Consider the following 13681-nt stretch of genomic DNA (forward strand, 5'->3'; position numbering starts at 1 on the left):
CCCAAAATAACCATTCGCAGCCCCTAAAAGAGTATGGCAAAGATTTATTCTATTAAAGGTTATTCTTTCAGCAGTAAGATGATTCAGCGTGATTTTCTTCTGGCCATACATACTGTGATAGCAAGGCAGAGCTCTCCTGTCAGCAGTGCACCCAGCGTCAGAGCAATCCCTGTCCTGCAGGAAAGTATGCAACCTCCTCGGGGTTGATTGTTTTTTTTTTTTTTTTTTTACTCTTGGCAGACGTCCTTGAGCATTTGAAACCGATGTGAGAGAGTTTTTAGTCCTCATGCAAAACAACCAACTAAACATAACACATTACATCAGCGCAGGCTTTTCAATTCCTGGATGGCAGCAGAGTGCTAATCCAACCTTCATCCTGGATTTCATAAACTGAAACAAGGGAGGCTGGCAGGAGCAGCGCTGCCGGATTGAGGAAGCTGACGACGGTGCAACATGTGGGCAACACACTTTATAAAGCTCATAAACTTGTAGGCTGATGTGTGCAGCTACTACTTTGGATTCTGTACCGCTGCTTCCCTCGGCAAGAGGCACCAGCAGGCTGAGCACTGAGACCTGCTCTCTGGGATGGAGCATTTACCCCTGCAAGACATGAAGGGCTTTCTGTTCCTCACACTCCTCCTGATGCCCGTGCCTGCTGGAGCTGCTTGGAATGCGAAATACGCAGTAGATTGCCCTGATCCCTGTGACAGTAATGCATGCAAAAGTACCGCACGCTGTAAGCGAACGGTGCTGGATGACTGTGGCTGCTGCAGAGTGTGTGCAGCTGCTCTGGGGGAGACTTGCTATCGTACTGTCTCGGGTATGGATGGTGTCAAGTGTGGTCCTGGGCTGAAGTGCCAGTTTTATACTGAGGAGGATGACTTTGGTGATGAATTTGGTATCTGCAAAGGTAATGATGTTCACTTTGTATGCACCCACTGTGGCAATTTGACAGCAACATATATGCAGAGTTTGCCACTTGCTTGAAAGGAGTTAAATGGGATTTTTACAGCTCATCCCTTAGCCAAGGAAAAAGGGAAAAAATACCTGCTGTCATTAGAAGGCATTACATGTACTGGGGCATGTTTATTAATGGGTGTTATTGTTTACACCTGGGGACATGTGTGAGGAAATACAGACAGGCTGTGCTTGAAAATGAGATTTTTGACTGGGGCTTTAGATGCCCAGGCATTAGTCCTCTTCTTTCTGTTGATTTGGTGGGTGGCTTTCTATAAATTATAAAGACTTTAATCCTGAAATCCAACGTTGTCACAGGTCCCTGTCACAGCTGCAAGTTCCTGGGGGTGATGCTTCCTCTGGCACTGCCAGCTGCCTGCCCAGGGACCAGGTGCTCACGCAGGGGTCTGGGGGATGAAGAAAATAGCACTGCCTGAGTGCTTGAAGACTTTGTCCTGTTTAATTTAGTCCTGCCTTTGAGGTGCTCAGTCATCCTAGGGATGTGGTCAGGGGAGGCAAACAGAAGCCCTCCTACCTGAAGGATGGCAATAACAGAACAGAAGCTGACTGTGAGATGAGCAGCCAGGCACTGCATACAGTTTATTCCAGGTGTGTTGCATGCTGATTTCTTTAGGCAGAGGCTGTAATCACATTTTTCATTTAGGAGCTATTCTCACTCAATTTAAACAGGGGAATCTTTAAAGGGTGGCAAGGTATTATATTCATAAGAAGTAGGGTGAATTTTTTAAATAACAAACTATTTTAAAAAAAGAGTTTGCAAAGCATGAATGCAGTGGGTTTTGCTGTGCTTGTATACCACTTCATTAAGTAGATACAGATAAGCCTTAGAATAACTTCCTTAAAAGTGGGAATATCTTGGCAGTTAAATATCAGAAGTATTAATAGACTCAGTTAAAGTTATGACTTAGGACCTGATGCTGCAAAAATCACTTAGGCTGATTCACATACAGCACACACTTATTTACCTTATTTAAAATAAACTCATGTGCATGGTTGAGTGTGAAACCCAAGATAGTACTTTATTGCAAACAAGTAGAACTTACACATACTTTCCTGGCGCACTCACCAGGAAAGTATTTTACTGAGATAATTGACTGATCTTCAGTTTATTAAAAAACATCTCAGTGCAAGATACTGCCTATAAATCCATTAACAATTGTTTTGAATTAGTGTGTATTTTTCATTTTCCTCATAGGAGTCTCTTTGCAATAGCACCCTTTGAATGGAAGAAAAGAAATATTATGGGACTTGAGATATGAATCCCCATAGCTAAACCTTCAATGCTCTGTAGAAAATGTGAAGTAAAATGTTTGGGTTTTTTTTCCCAATTGGTCAGTAGAAAAACTCATTAATTTCAGTAAAGCCGTATCTTGACTTAAAAATTAGATTGGTGTTTAAAGCTTCTATTCCCCATATATTTATTTCCACTAAATATAATAGATGTAATTTTGAATTATTTTTCTTTTTTCATCTCAGCTCTGAGATAGCACAATCTCTCCCTTGGGCCATATGTTATTTTATATATTCATCTGCAGCTATAATACCAGGCCACTCACTCATTTTAATAACTTCCATGTTTGTAATAGCTGTTTTTAATAACTTCCATGTTTGTAATAACTTTGTAATAAGACGCAGGATGGCTAAATTCTCTCTGGCTTCCTGTTGACAATTTACTCTGAGGTTCTGGCAAAATGATCTGAACTCTCTGTTTTTCAATTTCTTATTTCTAAAATGGGCAGTATATATTCCAGAACAATTTTTGGGATACTTTTATTATTATGAGAGTGCATTGTACTATTATCAATAGCAATGTCATTATGGCTCGAAGCAAAGTACGTTTTGGTGCCCTTGCTTCCATTAAACCACTAAAAGCTATCTGCAATTTATTTAGGAGCAGGACCCTGTTAAACAAAAACCTTCTAAAAGACAAATCTGCTCAGATCTCAGTTTCATGAAATCTAAAAAGTTTCATCAATGCCAGGATTATTCCACACAGAGCCAAGTGCTTTGGGCTCAGACTTGTGTCTATGCTGCTGTGCACAGCTTTGCATCCCACCTCCTCAGGCTGAACACCTGTAGCAGGCATATTGATGCTCCATGTAGTGTGTGCTCTTTGCTTGTCTCCCAGGAGGATATGCACACAAGAACAGTTCTACTTGGGCAGGATTTTGTTTTTGTTTTATGTGGACAAACAGCAGATCAAGGAGTCATTATTGGGAAGGGGAGTGTGCTGAGGCCTAGTAAGATTCTCCATGCTGGAGTGACTCACTGTGCAGCCCATTTCTGGGAACTGGTTGATCTTCTAGGGCTTTTCATTTATAAGAATAAATCCATATATACATTTGAAACACAGAGAATTGTAAAATGTTGGCTGAACTATAACTATAAAACTATAGTGCCTTAGTTTGGTATTACCTAGGCTGTATGGCAAAGCTAAAATTTGCATTCAATCAAGAGTAGACTGAACAAACTGAAAAGGGTAATTTTATCATGGGGTGTAATATGCAAAGAAACTATGTTTGGATCAAGAAGTCTTGTAGCTGAAAAGGAGAGACAAAATGAGGAGAGAGGTATCATTTGTGCTTACTATGTCACCTTTCTTAAGTGTTTTGTGGAGGCCTGGGCTAGATGGTTCCTTGGTCCAGCCCTGAATAGTCATTCATCTGCCCTTAGGAGGTGAATCAGAAACTCTCCAGACCTTGCCATTTAAGGTGCCCATGTACATTGGGCTGACAAGGACAGTGAACATAAAGGCCTTTCTCCTGGGATATGTCAAGCCTCTCCTGGGAATGATCACCTGTTGGTGGGTTTGGAAAGGACGTGTTAGACATGGATTTTCCCAGTCTCTGCCTCTTTAGCAATGGTTTTGAGAAGGTATCCTATTCAACACCAAGGCAGAGGAAGACAAGGCTGTAACTCTTAGTTTAAGCCCTCTGAGAAGTTATAATGACCCAGCATGTGATATGTGTCAGCTATGGGATAGGGCAAATCTACTGTACCTGACTTAATATTCTTTGGAAAACATTTGCTCCCATCCTAGCAACTGCTTTGTAGTGTTCCTCCTCAAGCTTGCTCAGGGATGTGAGGTTTGAATTAGGGCATTATGTGACCAGATGCAGCATATCCAGGGTGTTGCCTTAGTGCCAGAGATCCCTTCAGGGCATGCTCACTCTTTAGGCTAGAGCTGCAGCCTAAAGAGTGATCTCTCTGCCATGGGAAGGTAGAATCTGGCTGTCTGAGAAGGTGTTGGGTGGGAAGCTACTCCCCAGGACCCAGTAGCATCTCCAGGTGGATGGTGAGTTTGCTGGATAGCTCCTCAGGGTCAGGCTGCATCCTCCACCCAGACTGTTGGCCCAGGCCACAACAGCCCTGCACCAGCGTCAGACTGCAGCTCTAAATATCAAAGTTAGATAATATCGTAGTGAATCACATAGTGAGTTCAGGGAACTTCTGGAGTCATCTTCCTTTCTAAATTCAATGCTACTCCTTTAACTAAATCCCCTATAATTGTATACCTACATATTCATATTCCTTTAACTAAGGCAATTTAATGTAAGAGTGCGCTTAAATCTAGGAGTGTTTCTGAGAAGGATTACCAGTAGAACATTATAAGTAAGTTACAAGAAATGAAATTATGTATGTAAAGTGTGTCAAGGTTTGATAATACTGGAAAATACTTGTAAAAAAGCAGTCAGCATGCTGAAATCCTGTAGCTGAGGTCTAGCTGACCTCCACTCAAAGGTTTTCCACTTTCAAGCAGACCAGCTATTGAGACAGCAGATGACTTGGATCACTGAGAACAGCTTTGTTATATTTTTTTTCCAGAGTGTCCCTATGGTAGCTATGGAATGGAATGCAGGAAAGCCTGCAACTGTCCCTCTGGCATCTGTGACAGAGTAACAGGGAAGTGTCTGAAGTTCCCGTTTTTTCAACTGTCTGCTTCAAAGCCTCCAAATCGACGAAAAATATCTTCACACACAGGTAAGACTTTGTGGGACAGTTGATTTTAGCAGAAAACACCTTGCACATCATCTACTACCACTCTATGTGTGAGTGCTGGGTACTTTGGTGGAGCTGTGCAAACCATTAACAACACAAGGTAGGTTTATTTTTCTTATTGTCAGCTTCCTTAACATGTGGCAATGAATTAGGCGAGCTGCGACACATGCTAGAAACATTTTGAAATACTTTGCAACTGTTTCATGTTCTAGCAGTACATCACCTCTGCAGCGGCACGTTGTGCTAGGGTTTACATCAGTCAGTTCAGGATTTCACTACATTGCATTTACTAGTGTTAGGTAATACATAGTAAAAACAATGTTTATTTTTCTCCATGAGGACAGAGCTTTATATATTTTCAGTTGTCAGTGAATGGTTTTATTAAATGTTTTATTGTAGTCATTTGTCACAGTATCACTGGATTAAATTGTTTCCTTTACATTTATGTCTGAAGCTTGTAATAGATCTGTCCAGAATTAAAATAAAAATTTTAAAAAAAGGAGTGTCACAAGCTGGAGTGTTTTTGATGCACCGAGGGAAGATCACTGAAATTTTTAGAGGTGGGATAAAAATTTTCCCCTTTTTTTCACACCTGATGATACTGAAGTATGTTTGACTGAATGAAGTTTACTCTAAATATAAACACAAACCAAAATAAATGCAAATGTGTAGAAGAAAAAAAAATCCAAAAATGTCCAGAGATTTAAATCTAGGTCTACTGAGATCTTTTATAGGATTTCATCTAAAGGTCTTTCGATTTAATTTCTTCTTGAACTGCAATTTCTGTGCAATTCTGAATTTTCTTCTGTTATATTAAGCTGTGTAGACTTTGCTGTCTTAATGCAAGATTTATCTTTCTCCCTTTTTCTGCTTAGAGAAAGTTAGATTGAAGCAAACTTCTGCAGCTTATATCACATTTAAAATAACCTCCAAAAAACCTCTTACAAGATCAATCAGTCCTGATATTTTTGTATTTTTCTACATGATTGTGCTCTTTTGCTTTTCCTTGTATTTATTACTGAGGGTACCAAAATAACGAGGGTGCCTGCTTTTTTCTGTATCTGTATTTTATCTGTATCCACACCTTCCTGGTCTATTTGCATCAGTTCCTCCTCCACTTTTCTCTTCCCCATTTGCCTTTGGTCCCAAACTTTCTCTGCCTCAATGTTTAACTGCTTGACTTATCCCAGCCAGGATGAGATATCCACTGCTTGGAAACAAACAGTGCTTTTTACCTTTGCAAAGGTTTCCCAATTACTTCTGTCCTCAAAGGTCTGTCACTGTTAGCAGCCGAGGGACACAACGAGCAGTACTCCATGGGGTGGTCACACAGGGTTTCATTTAAAAGTGGTCTTCAGAAGTAACTATAGCATTTAAGTGATCTTCAGTGAATTAAAACAGCTGTAAATGCTTCTGCGTTTTAAACAGACAAGTTTCTGACCCATATGTTTTATAAAGACCACTATGTCTACACATGCCTAGCAAACTTAAAGGTGTCAGAGGTCCTGTACATTGCAATTTTACTCCTTTCACAGTCAAACAGTAGGGCAGTGGACAGCGCAGTCCATCCCAGGCCAGCTAGTTGTGCCAAACAGCCTCAGTCACAGGTCAGGAACCAGCCTCAGCCAGGGACTGTTTCTAGTTGACAAACTGAGTATCTTTTGCCTATTTTTGGAGAGTAAGAGAGTTTAGTGGCACAGACCAGGCTATTTTATGCCAGCTGGCCTCAGTCAGAGAATAGCTGTAGGGGAGTTTAATTTACTGCTGTAGTTATTGAGGATGTCTTGCTTGATCCTGTGTCACACGGGAGTGAATGTTACAGTCAGAACTGGAAACTGAAGTCAACTCATCAGCCTTATGCTTAAACTATTAGAAAATAGATATGACATATGCCTTAATTTGGTAGAAATTTTGTAGCTAGGTAATTGGATGTAATTTACTGAGTTTTCTGCAAATATGTCAGTTAAGGATTTTCCAAAGTATTTGTAAAACCAGGGACATTGCTGCAGGATAATATTTTAAAGAGCTCACGTTCATGAAATCCACTTTTATTTTTGTGTTTTTTTCAGACAATGACATGGCATCAGGGGATGGAAATTCTGTAAAAGAGGAATTCGTTAAAGAGAAAGTTATTCGCTCTCCAGTAATGAAATGGCTAAATCCTCGCTGATATTTACTTACACTTGTAAGACTTTCAAGTGAATGCATTTCTCACAGATTATTGAATACGCAACAACACACTTTAAGAGCAAAGTAGATCTATAATGTATGAATATGTAATCTCTGAAGCTCAAATGTGACCTGTTTTTAATGAGAAAAATGTTTACTTAAAAATAGACTGTACAGTGTATATGACTTTTGATATTTGTTTTGATAAGTATTTGAACAGAGAAATGTATTGTGGCTTATTGAATGTATAGTAATGCTGAAAACCCAACATGATCATTTAAATAGTGCCAGAGGCTGACTCTTGCCGACCTGGTGCTGGCAAAGCTCTCACTGAATGAAGGGAACAGTTTGGGTGAGTGATACTATTGCTGTGGAACCACCGTGAAAGAAACACATATAAACAACACCTCAGATGGAAGGAACACCCCTGTTTAGTAACAATAATAACAACAAAAGCGCAATAGTGTATATTAAATAAACCAATATTAGTTGTTAAAAAATTTCTAGTTTTTGGAAGTTGGTGACAATTCCTTGGAGACAAATATGCCTTTGTTCAGAGAGAAAACATCCAGCACTTCAGTTTATACATTGTGAATAACTTAGGCAAGACACTGCAGATATATATTGTATTTAGTTGAATTTCTAAAGTTAAATTTTGTACAGAGAAACAGCAGATTGGTAAATTCTACCGATTTGTAGAAGGGGATCTGAAACAAAAAAAGCTGCTTATCATTATTTAAATATATATGTTTTTATAAACCAGCTAGTTGGTGTCATTAAGGTGATATCTGCATTTCTTCTGGAAGAATAGTGAGAGGCCAGCAAAAGGACCTTCATGCTTTCTATTTTCACTGCTGGCTATGGCCCAGATGTGACTCACAGGGAGTTTATTTGAACCAGGAAAGTCTTGGACCCTCAGCAAGTGATAATGCAGCACAGATTACAGTATTTTGGTACCCAGTCCTTTGTTTCTCAATTGCATGAGCAAGTGGTCCCATTTCAGCCAGAAGAAAAACTTAAATGTGTTAGAGTGTTGCAGGAATGGGCAGCCCCTCATTCAGTCTAAGCTGGATGATACACATGGAATTCAAAAATCACCATTGAGAAGGGCTTGCTAACATGTCTGAAAACAAACAGATCCACAGATAAAAACTGATGTTGCTGTGTTAGGGTGAACCTAAATGCCATGAGTTTAGGAGCAACCTTGTAACACAGAGCACTCTCATCGGAAGTGTGGCTTGATTTTAACATTTCCTTTGAAATCAACCTTTGACAATGACTGCAGTTAAAGAAGGAACACACAGTACAACAGCCAGAGTTTTGTTCAGGATCTGAAAGCATGCTTTTAAAACTATGAACAACAGAAGCACTGATGCCTTTAAAGAGATCCAAAGTCAACATCTGTGAAAGCAGGATGTTTTCACCTGGGAAAGCAGGCATGAATCATGCTGATTTGGAACAAGAGGATGATGATAGTAGTAGACATCCAAATGTCATGCTGAAAGTGCGGGTTCTCTTGCAATGATTATTGGAGACATACAAACATAAATCTCAAACTAGCATAATACCACATTTTAACCAGTATTGAATGTTAGGTTCTGAGAGGGAATAATGTTATCTTGGGCTATTTACTAGCAAGTGAATTGATTCTAATCTACTGATATCAAAAGTAATTTTTTTCTCAATTTCAGTGAGAGCAGGATCAAACTCATGTCTTCCAGCAGACTGATGAGGAATATTTAAAGAATGTAGTAAATACCGCATACATTATTAATATTTTGCAACAGTGTCATAAATGACGAGTTCTTGAATGTAAATCTAATAAGTCAGTTGGTTTTAAAAAGTGTAATATTATTATTGTTCAATAAAAAACCCCAACAACTGAAAGCATCACTGTCTATTGTGTCCATCTATTAAGACAGAGTAAGCCTGCTGGTGATGGTACAGCCATGGTTCATGTAGGTTAGGTATGCTTTTGCTCTCAAACCCACAGAAACAGTTTCACGATGTCTGCATCTATTTCAGCAAATTTCTGGGACCTTTCATGATTGCAGAAAATGAGTGGTGTCCCCATGTACAGAAAGATTTGTGTCTACACCATTTCAACCACCTTCATCTTCAAAATAAGGTGGCTGGACCCTAGCTGCCTACTTGGAACAGTCACTCTTTGGCCAATCCAGTAGAGGAAGGATTTGGAAATTGTCTTTTCTTGTTTGCCTGGCCATTATCATGCCTAGAGCACAGCCTGTAACTTCTTGATACTCTTTCATTTGTCATACAGGAATAACCTATGAATCCACAACTAACAAGTCAGGAGAAAGGAGGAGATGGAGAGGCATGCCTTGAAAACATTTTTGGATGATTTTTACTCTTTTCCATCAAATTTATAAAATTCTTTTGCATCTCTTCAGTGCTTCAGTGCAGCTGCTTCAGTGATAGTTCATTGCAAACAGAATAGATTTAATAATGAGATTACAGTGTTTCATCCTGTTTTTTTATCCTTTATCCATTGAAATATTTATCAGTTGCTACCAGTGACAATGGGACTACACCAGGATAATAAATAATGGAAATGATCATAGAGCCATAGAATAGTAGAAGTGTTTAGGTTGGAAAAGATCATTTAGGATCGTTTGAGTCCAACTGTTAACCTGACGCTGCCAAATCCACTACTATTCCTGAAGTAAAAGCTGTGAAATGGTTAATCACAGAATGTGGTCTTGTCATCTAGTATTTAATTTGATTTTAGTGGGGTCATATGTTACTTACAGTATGAACATGTTTGGCAAATAGGCCTCATTTCTGGAAGGCAGCTGTTACTTTATGAGCTACTGGACTGTAAGCTATGTAATATATGCAATGACTCATATTTTTTCTAATGTGTGATGACACTGATAAGAACTGTGCTTTAATGCAGTTTGTACTACAGTCTGTATTATAGGGTGTTGCAGATACTATTACAGTTCAAACAATATATAATCAAATGTTTTAGAGCATTGTCTGAAATACACAGAATAGAGAAGCCTGACATATATTCAGATGTATTTCACCCACAATTCAACTAATATATAAGAAATATATTTCCAGTGTAGATAAACCTTTAATGAAAAACAGTCTTATCAATATCAACTGTGAGAAACATCTTTAATGTACTCTGATGTATGATTTCATTATATAAAGCATTCATAATTGTATTGTGAGATTTATCACTGCCTAATCATTATAGTGTGATTAACAATATGAATTTGCTACTCTAACCTGCTAGGACACAGATATTGGAGCAAACACATCAAAGTATATATTTTTAATTAAAATATATGTATTATCACCTTTGTACATGCTTGCTATCTATTTAAATGGACTGTCAGGTCACAGCAGCATTTTGAAAATATTCCTTGACAACTGTAAAATTGGTAAATTTTTCCTGTTCTTGTTGTGTGTGCCAAAAATAGGAATTTCACAAATTAGACCAAAAACTTCACAAACATCATGATTTTCACTTTGGCCCATCTTAGCGTGGTATTCACAAGGGTTTGTCACTGTCCAAGGAAACTGTGGCTGACAAACTGGTGTGTCCAGGCTTTTTTTCTCTTCCAAAAGTGGCACCATCTATCTTGTGGATGGCCAGAAACCATGCATAACTCAACTACTTGGCTTAATTATTTCAGGATGGGTGAGTTTAGCAAACAAATAGGTGTTAAAATAGCAAGACATCCAAATAGTGAAGTATTCCTTCCCCTCTCCTTTGCAGCAGCTGCCAGTGACCCCTGTACACATGCTGAGTACCTCAGTCATGGCTGGGTGGTTGTGTGGCACCTGCACCTGGAGAGACTGGCTTTTCTACAGGCGCTGGCAGGGATCCAGCTACAGTCCTGGCAGCCCCACATCCCTTAGCTGCCTTCTTTGATATGCTCTGTGTAAACAAACAAAATGCTCTGTGTAAACAAACACACTTGTGTTTGGATGAAGAGAAAGACAGAGATTTCCTTAACTTTATTAGTACATGGTGCTACTGATCCTCCCTGATCATTCACTATGCTTCCAAAGTGGTTGCACCTCAGATTCATTTGTTTGCTCCCTTCCTACTTTTGAAAGCTATTAAGTAAAAGCTCAACTGAAATTAAGGGCAACAGTTGATTATGCATGAGCTTATCTTCACTATTCTAAGGAGACAGATTGATTTTTTAAAAATTATATAATCGATGTAGTTTTTCTGTTCTGCAAACACTGAGATTGAATAAAGCATTTTTTTGATAAAACTGAAACAACAGAAATCCTATGAACATTACTTGAAAATATCTTTCTTCACAAGAGAAACATCTATTTTTGAAATACAAATAATGGTTTGGAATGCCATTGAAATCCAAACACACTATTAGTATGTTCCTGAAAAAAAAAGGTACAATGCTGGGGGAGAATGCACCAGAGCCCTTGCAGCTGTGTCATACTTTCCTGTTTGATATTTTTAGTTTTCTATTCCTGCTCTTTATTTTGGGCTTTGCTTTGCTTCCTATGTAGCTTCCCCTTAACTCCTGTATTGCTCTGTCTTATATATTTCAGGCATTTGGCTTGCTCTCCTTTTTTTTTCCTCCTTTTCTTTTTTTTTTTTTTTTTTTTTTTCTTCAAAGGAAACCTGAGCAATGCTGTCCAGTTTCAGGAAGTCATGTTTCTCTTGGCAGTGACTGAGTTCTTGGTTTTCTAAAGGCGTTTAGGAAAGTTACATTGTTGGTTTTCAGCTTTTAACATACTCAGGCTTCATAAGCATAAGAAAAGAACAGCACACAAAGAAAACTCAAGCCTGTTCTGTAGGCAAGTATGTCCTGCTCTTTCCATCTGGGAAGCCGCCAGTATCCAGTCTCACCTTAACTTCCCAGCCTGGCATTTAATAAAAAAAGGAACATAAATGAGCTCTGGTGAAACATTGCATCATAAAGAAGTTTTGTGTCTTTCCCCACTTCTTTGTTAATGTATTGAAGTACTTGTAATCTTGTAGGGCTAAGTAACTTATCTACAGAACAGAGGATGTTTACACCTGTTAAAAATCACACAAATTTTGTGTAATGACTGAATGCTTTGCTAGCAGCCTAGGACCTATTTGCAAAGAATTAGTTAGGAACCTCATCTGATGTTTAAAAAACATACAGAGATGTTTGGGAAAAATTTTTGTTTACCCTGCAATAAACTTCTCTACAGGGGAATGCATTTCCTTGCATGTGTGCACTCACAGATTCAGCAATCAGCAGCCATGTGCTCAGTCTAAGAGATAGTGTTAAAAAGCCCAGACTAAATCCTTTAATACGTTGAAACTGATGTAATGATTTCTTGGGACTTGGCTCCCAAAAGAGGCTGTGAGCTTGGGGCTGGCAATATTGACACTGTCCAACACAAAGCACAAAACCAATCACAATGAACAGCAGAATATCTCTTTCCCTTCCCTAATCCTCTCACTCCTCTACTTTACAAAGTCTCTTCAAACTGCAGTGGCCATGTCAAGCATCAGCCTCTGGCTTCACCTGGCCAGTGTAAGGGCTGATATCCACAATACTTTGCCACAACCACCACAACTGGCTTAAAGCAAGCAATAAAGCAATGTTTGATGAAAACTATGCACAAATGCCCTGGGCATTAATTAAGTTAATAAGGTTTGCATAAATGATCTTAAATAATTATCAAGGCTTTACCAATAATTACTGGGATACCAGGTGCCCACCAAAGATTGTCTTTGTTGATCCCTTCCACAACTGGACAGTGGAGAGAAAATAAAACAAAAGACTGAATAAAGGACATGGACAGATCACTCACTGAATACTATCATAGGCAAACCAGCTTTGATGTGGGGAAATCCTTAGAATTTACTACCAATAAAAAATCAGATCAGGGTAATGAAATATAAAACAAATCTTAAAAAAAAACCTTGTCCTCACCTCTCTCTCCTTCCTGGCTGCTGCCTCCTCTCTGCAGTGGTGCAGGGAGATAGGGAATGGAGGTTATGCTCAGTTCATCACACATTGTTCCTGCTGCTGCTCAAGGAGAGGAGTCCTTTCCCTGCTCCAGTGTGGGGTCTCTCACATGGGAGACAGTTAGTTCTCCATGAACTTCTTCAACCCAAGTCCTTCCCATGAGTTACAGTACTTCAGGAAATACTCTAGTTTGGGTTCCTTTCCACAGTGTGCAGTCCTTCAAGCACAGCCTGCTCCAATGTGTGCTCCCTGCAGGGTCACAAGTCCTACCATGAAACCTGCTCCAGCATGGGCTCCTCTCTCCATGGGTGAGCAGGTCCCTGCCAGCACCTGTTCCAACATGGGCCTCCCACAGGGTCACAGCCTCCTCTCAGGCATCCACGTGCTCCAGTGTGGGTGTCATCCAGGGGCTGCAGGTGGATCTCTGCATCCCCAGGGACCTCCATGGGCTGCAGGGGCACAGCTATCTCACCATGGTCTGCACCATGGGCTGCAGGGGAACCTCAGCTCTGGAGCCTGGAACACTTCCTGTCGCTCCTTCTGCACTGACCTAGGTTTCTGCAGGGCTGGTCCTC

General features: G+C 39.6%; 1 protein-coding gene across 4 annotated transcripts; it reads left to right on the forward strand.

The window, feature by feature from the left end:
- Positions 1-585: 585 nt before the first annotated feature.
- Positions 586-9036, forward strand: ESM1 (endothelial cell specific molecule 1). Of its 4 annotated transcripts, none has more exons than XM_053969076.1 (4): positions 586-910; positions 4804-4959; positions 7047-7162; positions 7432-7486. In XM_053969076.1, the coding sequence occupies exons 1-3, from the start codon at positions 586-588 to the stop codon at positions 7145-7147; spliced, it is 582 nt and encodes a 193-aa protein (XP_053825051.1). In that variant the 3' UTR covers positions 7148-7162; positions 7432-7486. The 4 variants fall into 4 exon arrangements, with proteins under 4 accessions (XP_053825051.1, XP_053825050.1, XP_053825048.1 ...); XM_053969073.1 differs by having other exon boundaries at positions 610-910; positions 7047-7120; positions 7432-9036; XM_053969075.1 differs by having other exon boundaries at positions 7047-9036.
- Positions 9037-13681: the final 4645 nt, after the last annotated feature.

The sequence above is a fragment of the Vidua chalybeata genome, chromosome Z (assembly GCF_026979565.1).
Source record: "Vidua chalybeata isolate OUT-0048 chromosome Z, bVidCha1 merged haplotype, whole genome shotgun sequence".
Lineage (NCBI taxonomy): Eukaryota > Metazoa > Chordata > Aves > Passeriformes > Viduidae > Vidua > Vidua chalybeata.

What these genes read in the sequence shown, in the direction of transcription:
- ESM1 (XM_053969073.1), top strand. Translation starts at nt 610, where the DNA reads ATGAAGGGCTTTCTGTTCCTCACACTCCTCCTGATGCCCGTGCCTGCT. An exon ending in TGAATTTGGTATCTGCAAAG is followed by an intron (nt 911 to 4,803) that starts GTAATGATGTTC and finishes TTTTTTTTCCAG; the next exon opens with AGTGTCCCTATGGTAGCTAT. An exon ending in AGAAAGTTATTCGCTCTCCA is followed by an intron (nt 7,121 to 7,431) that starts GTAATGAAATGG and finishes TCATTTAAATAG; the next exon opens with TGCCAGAGGCTGACTCTTGC.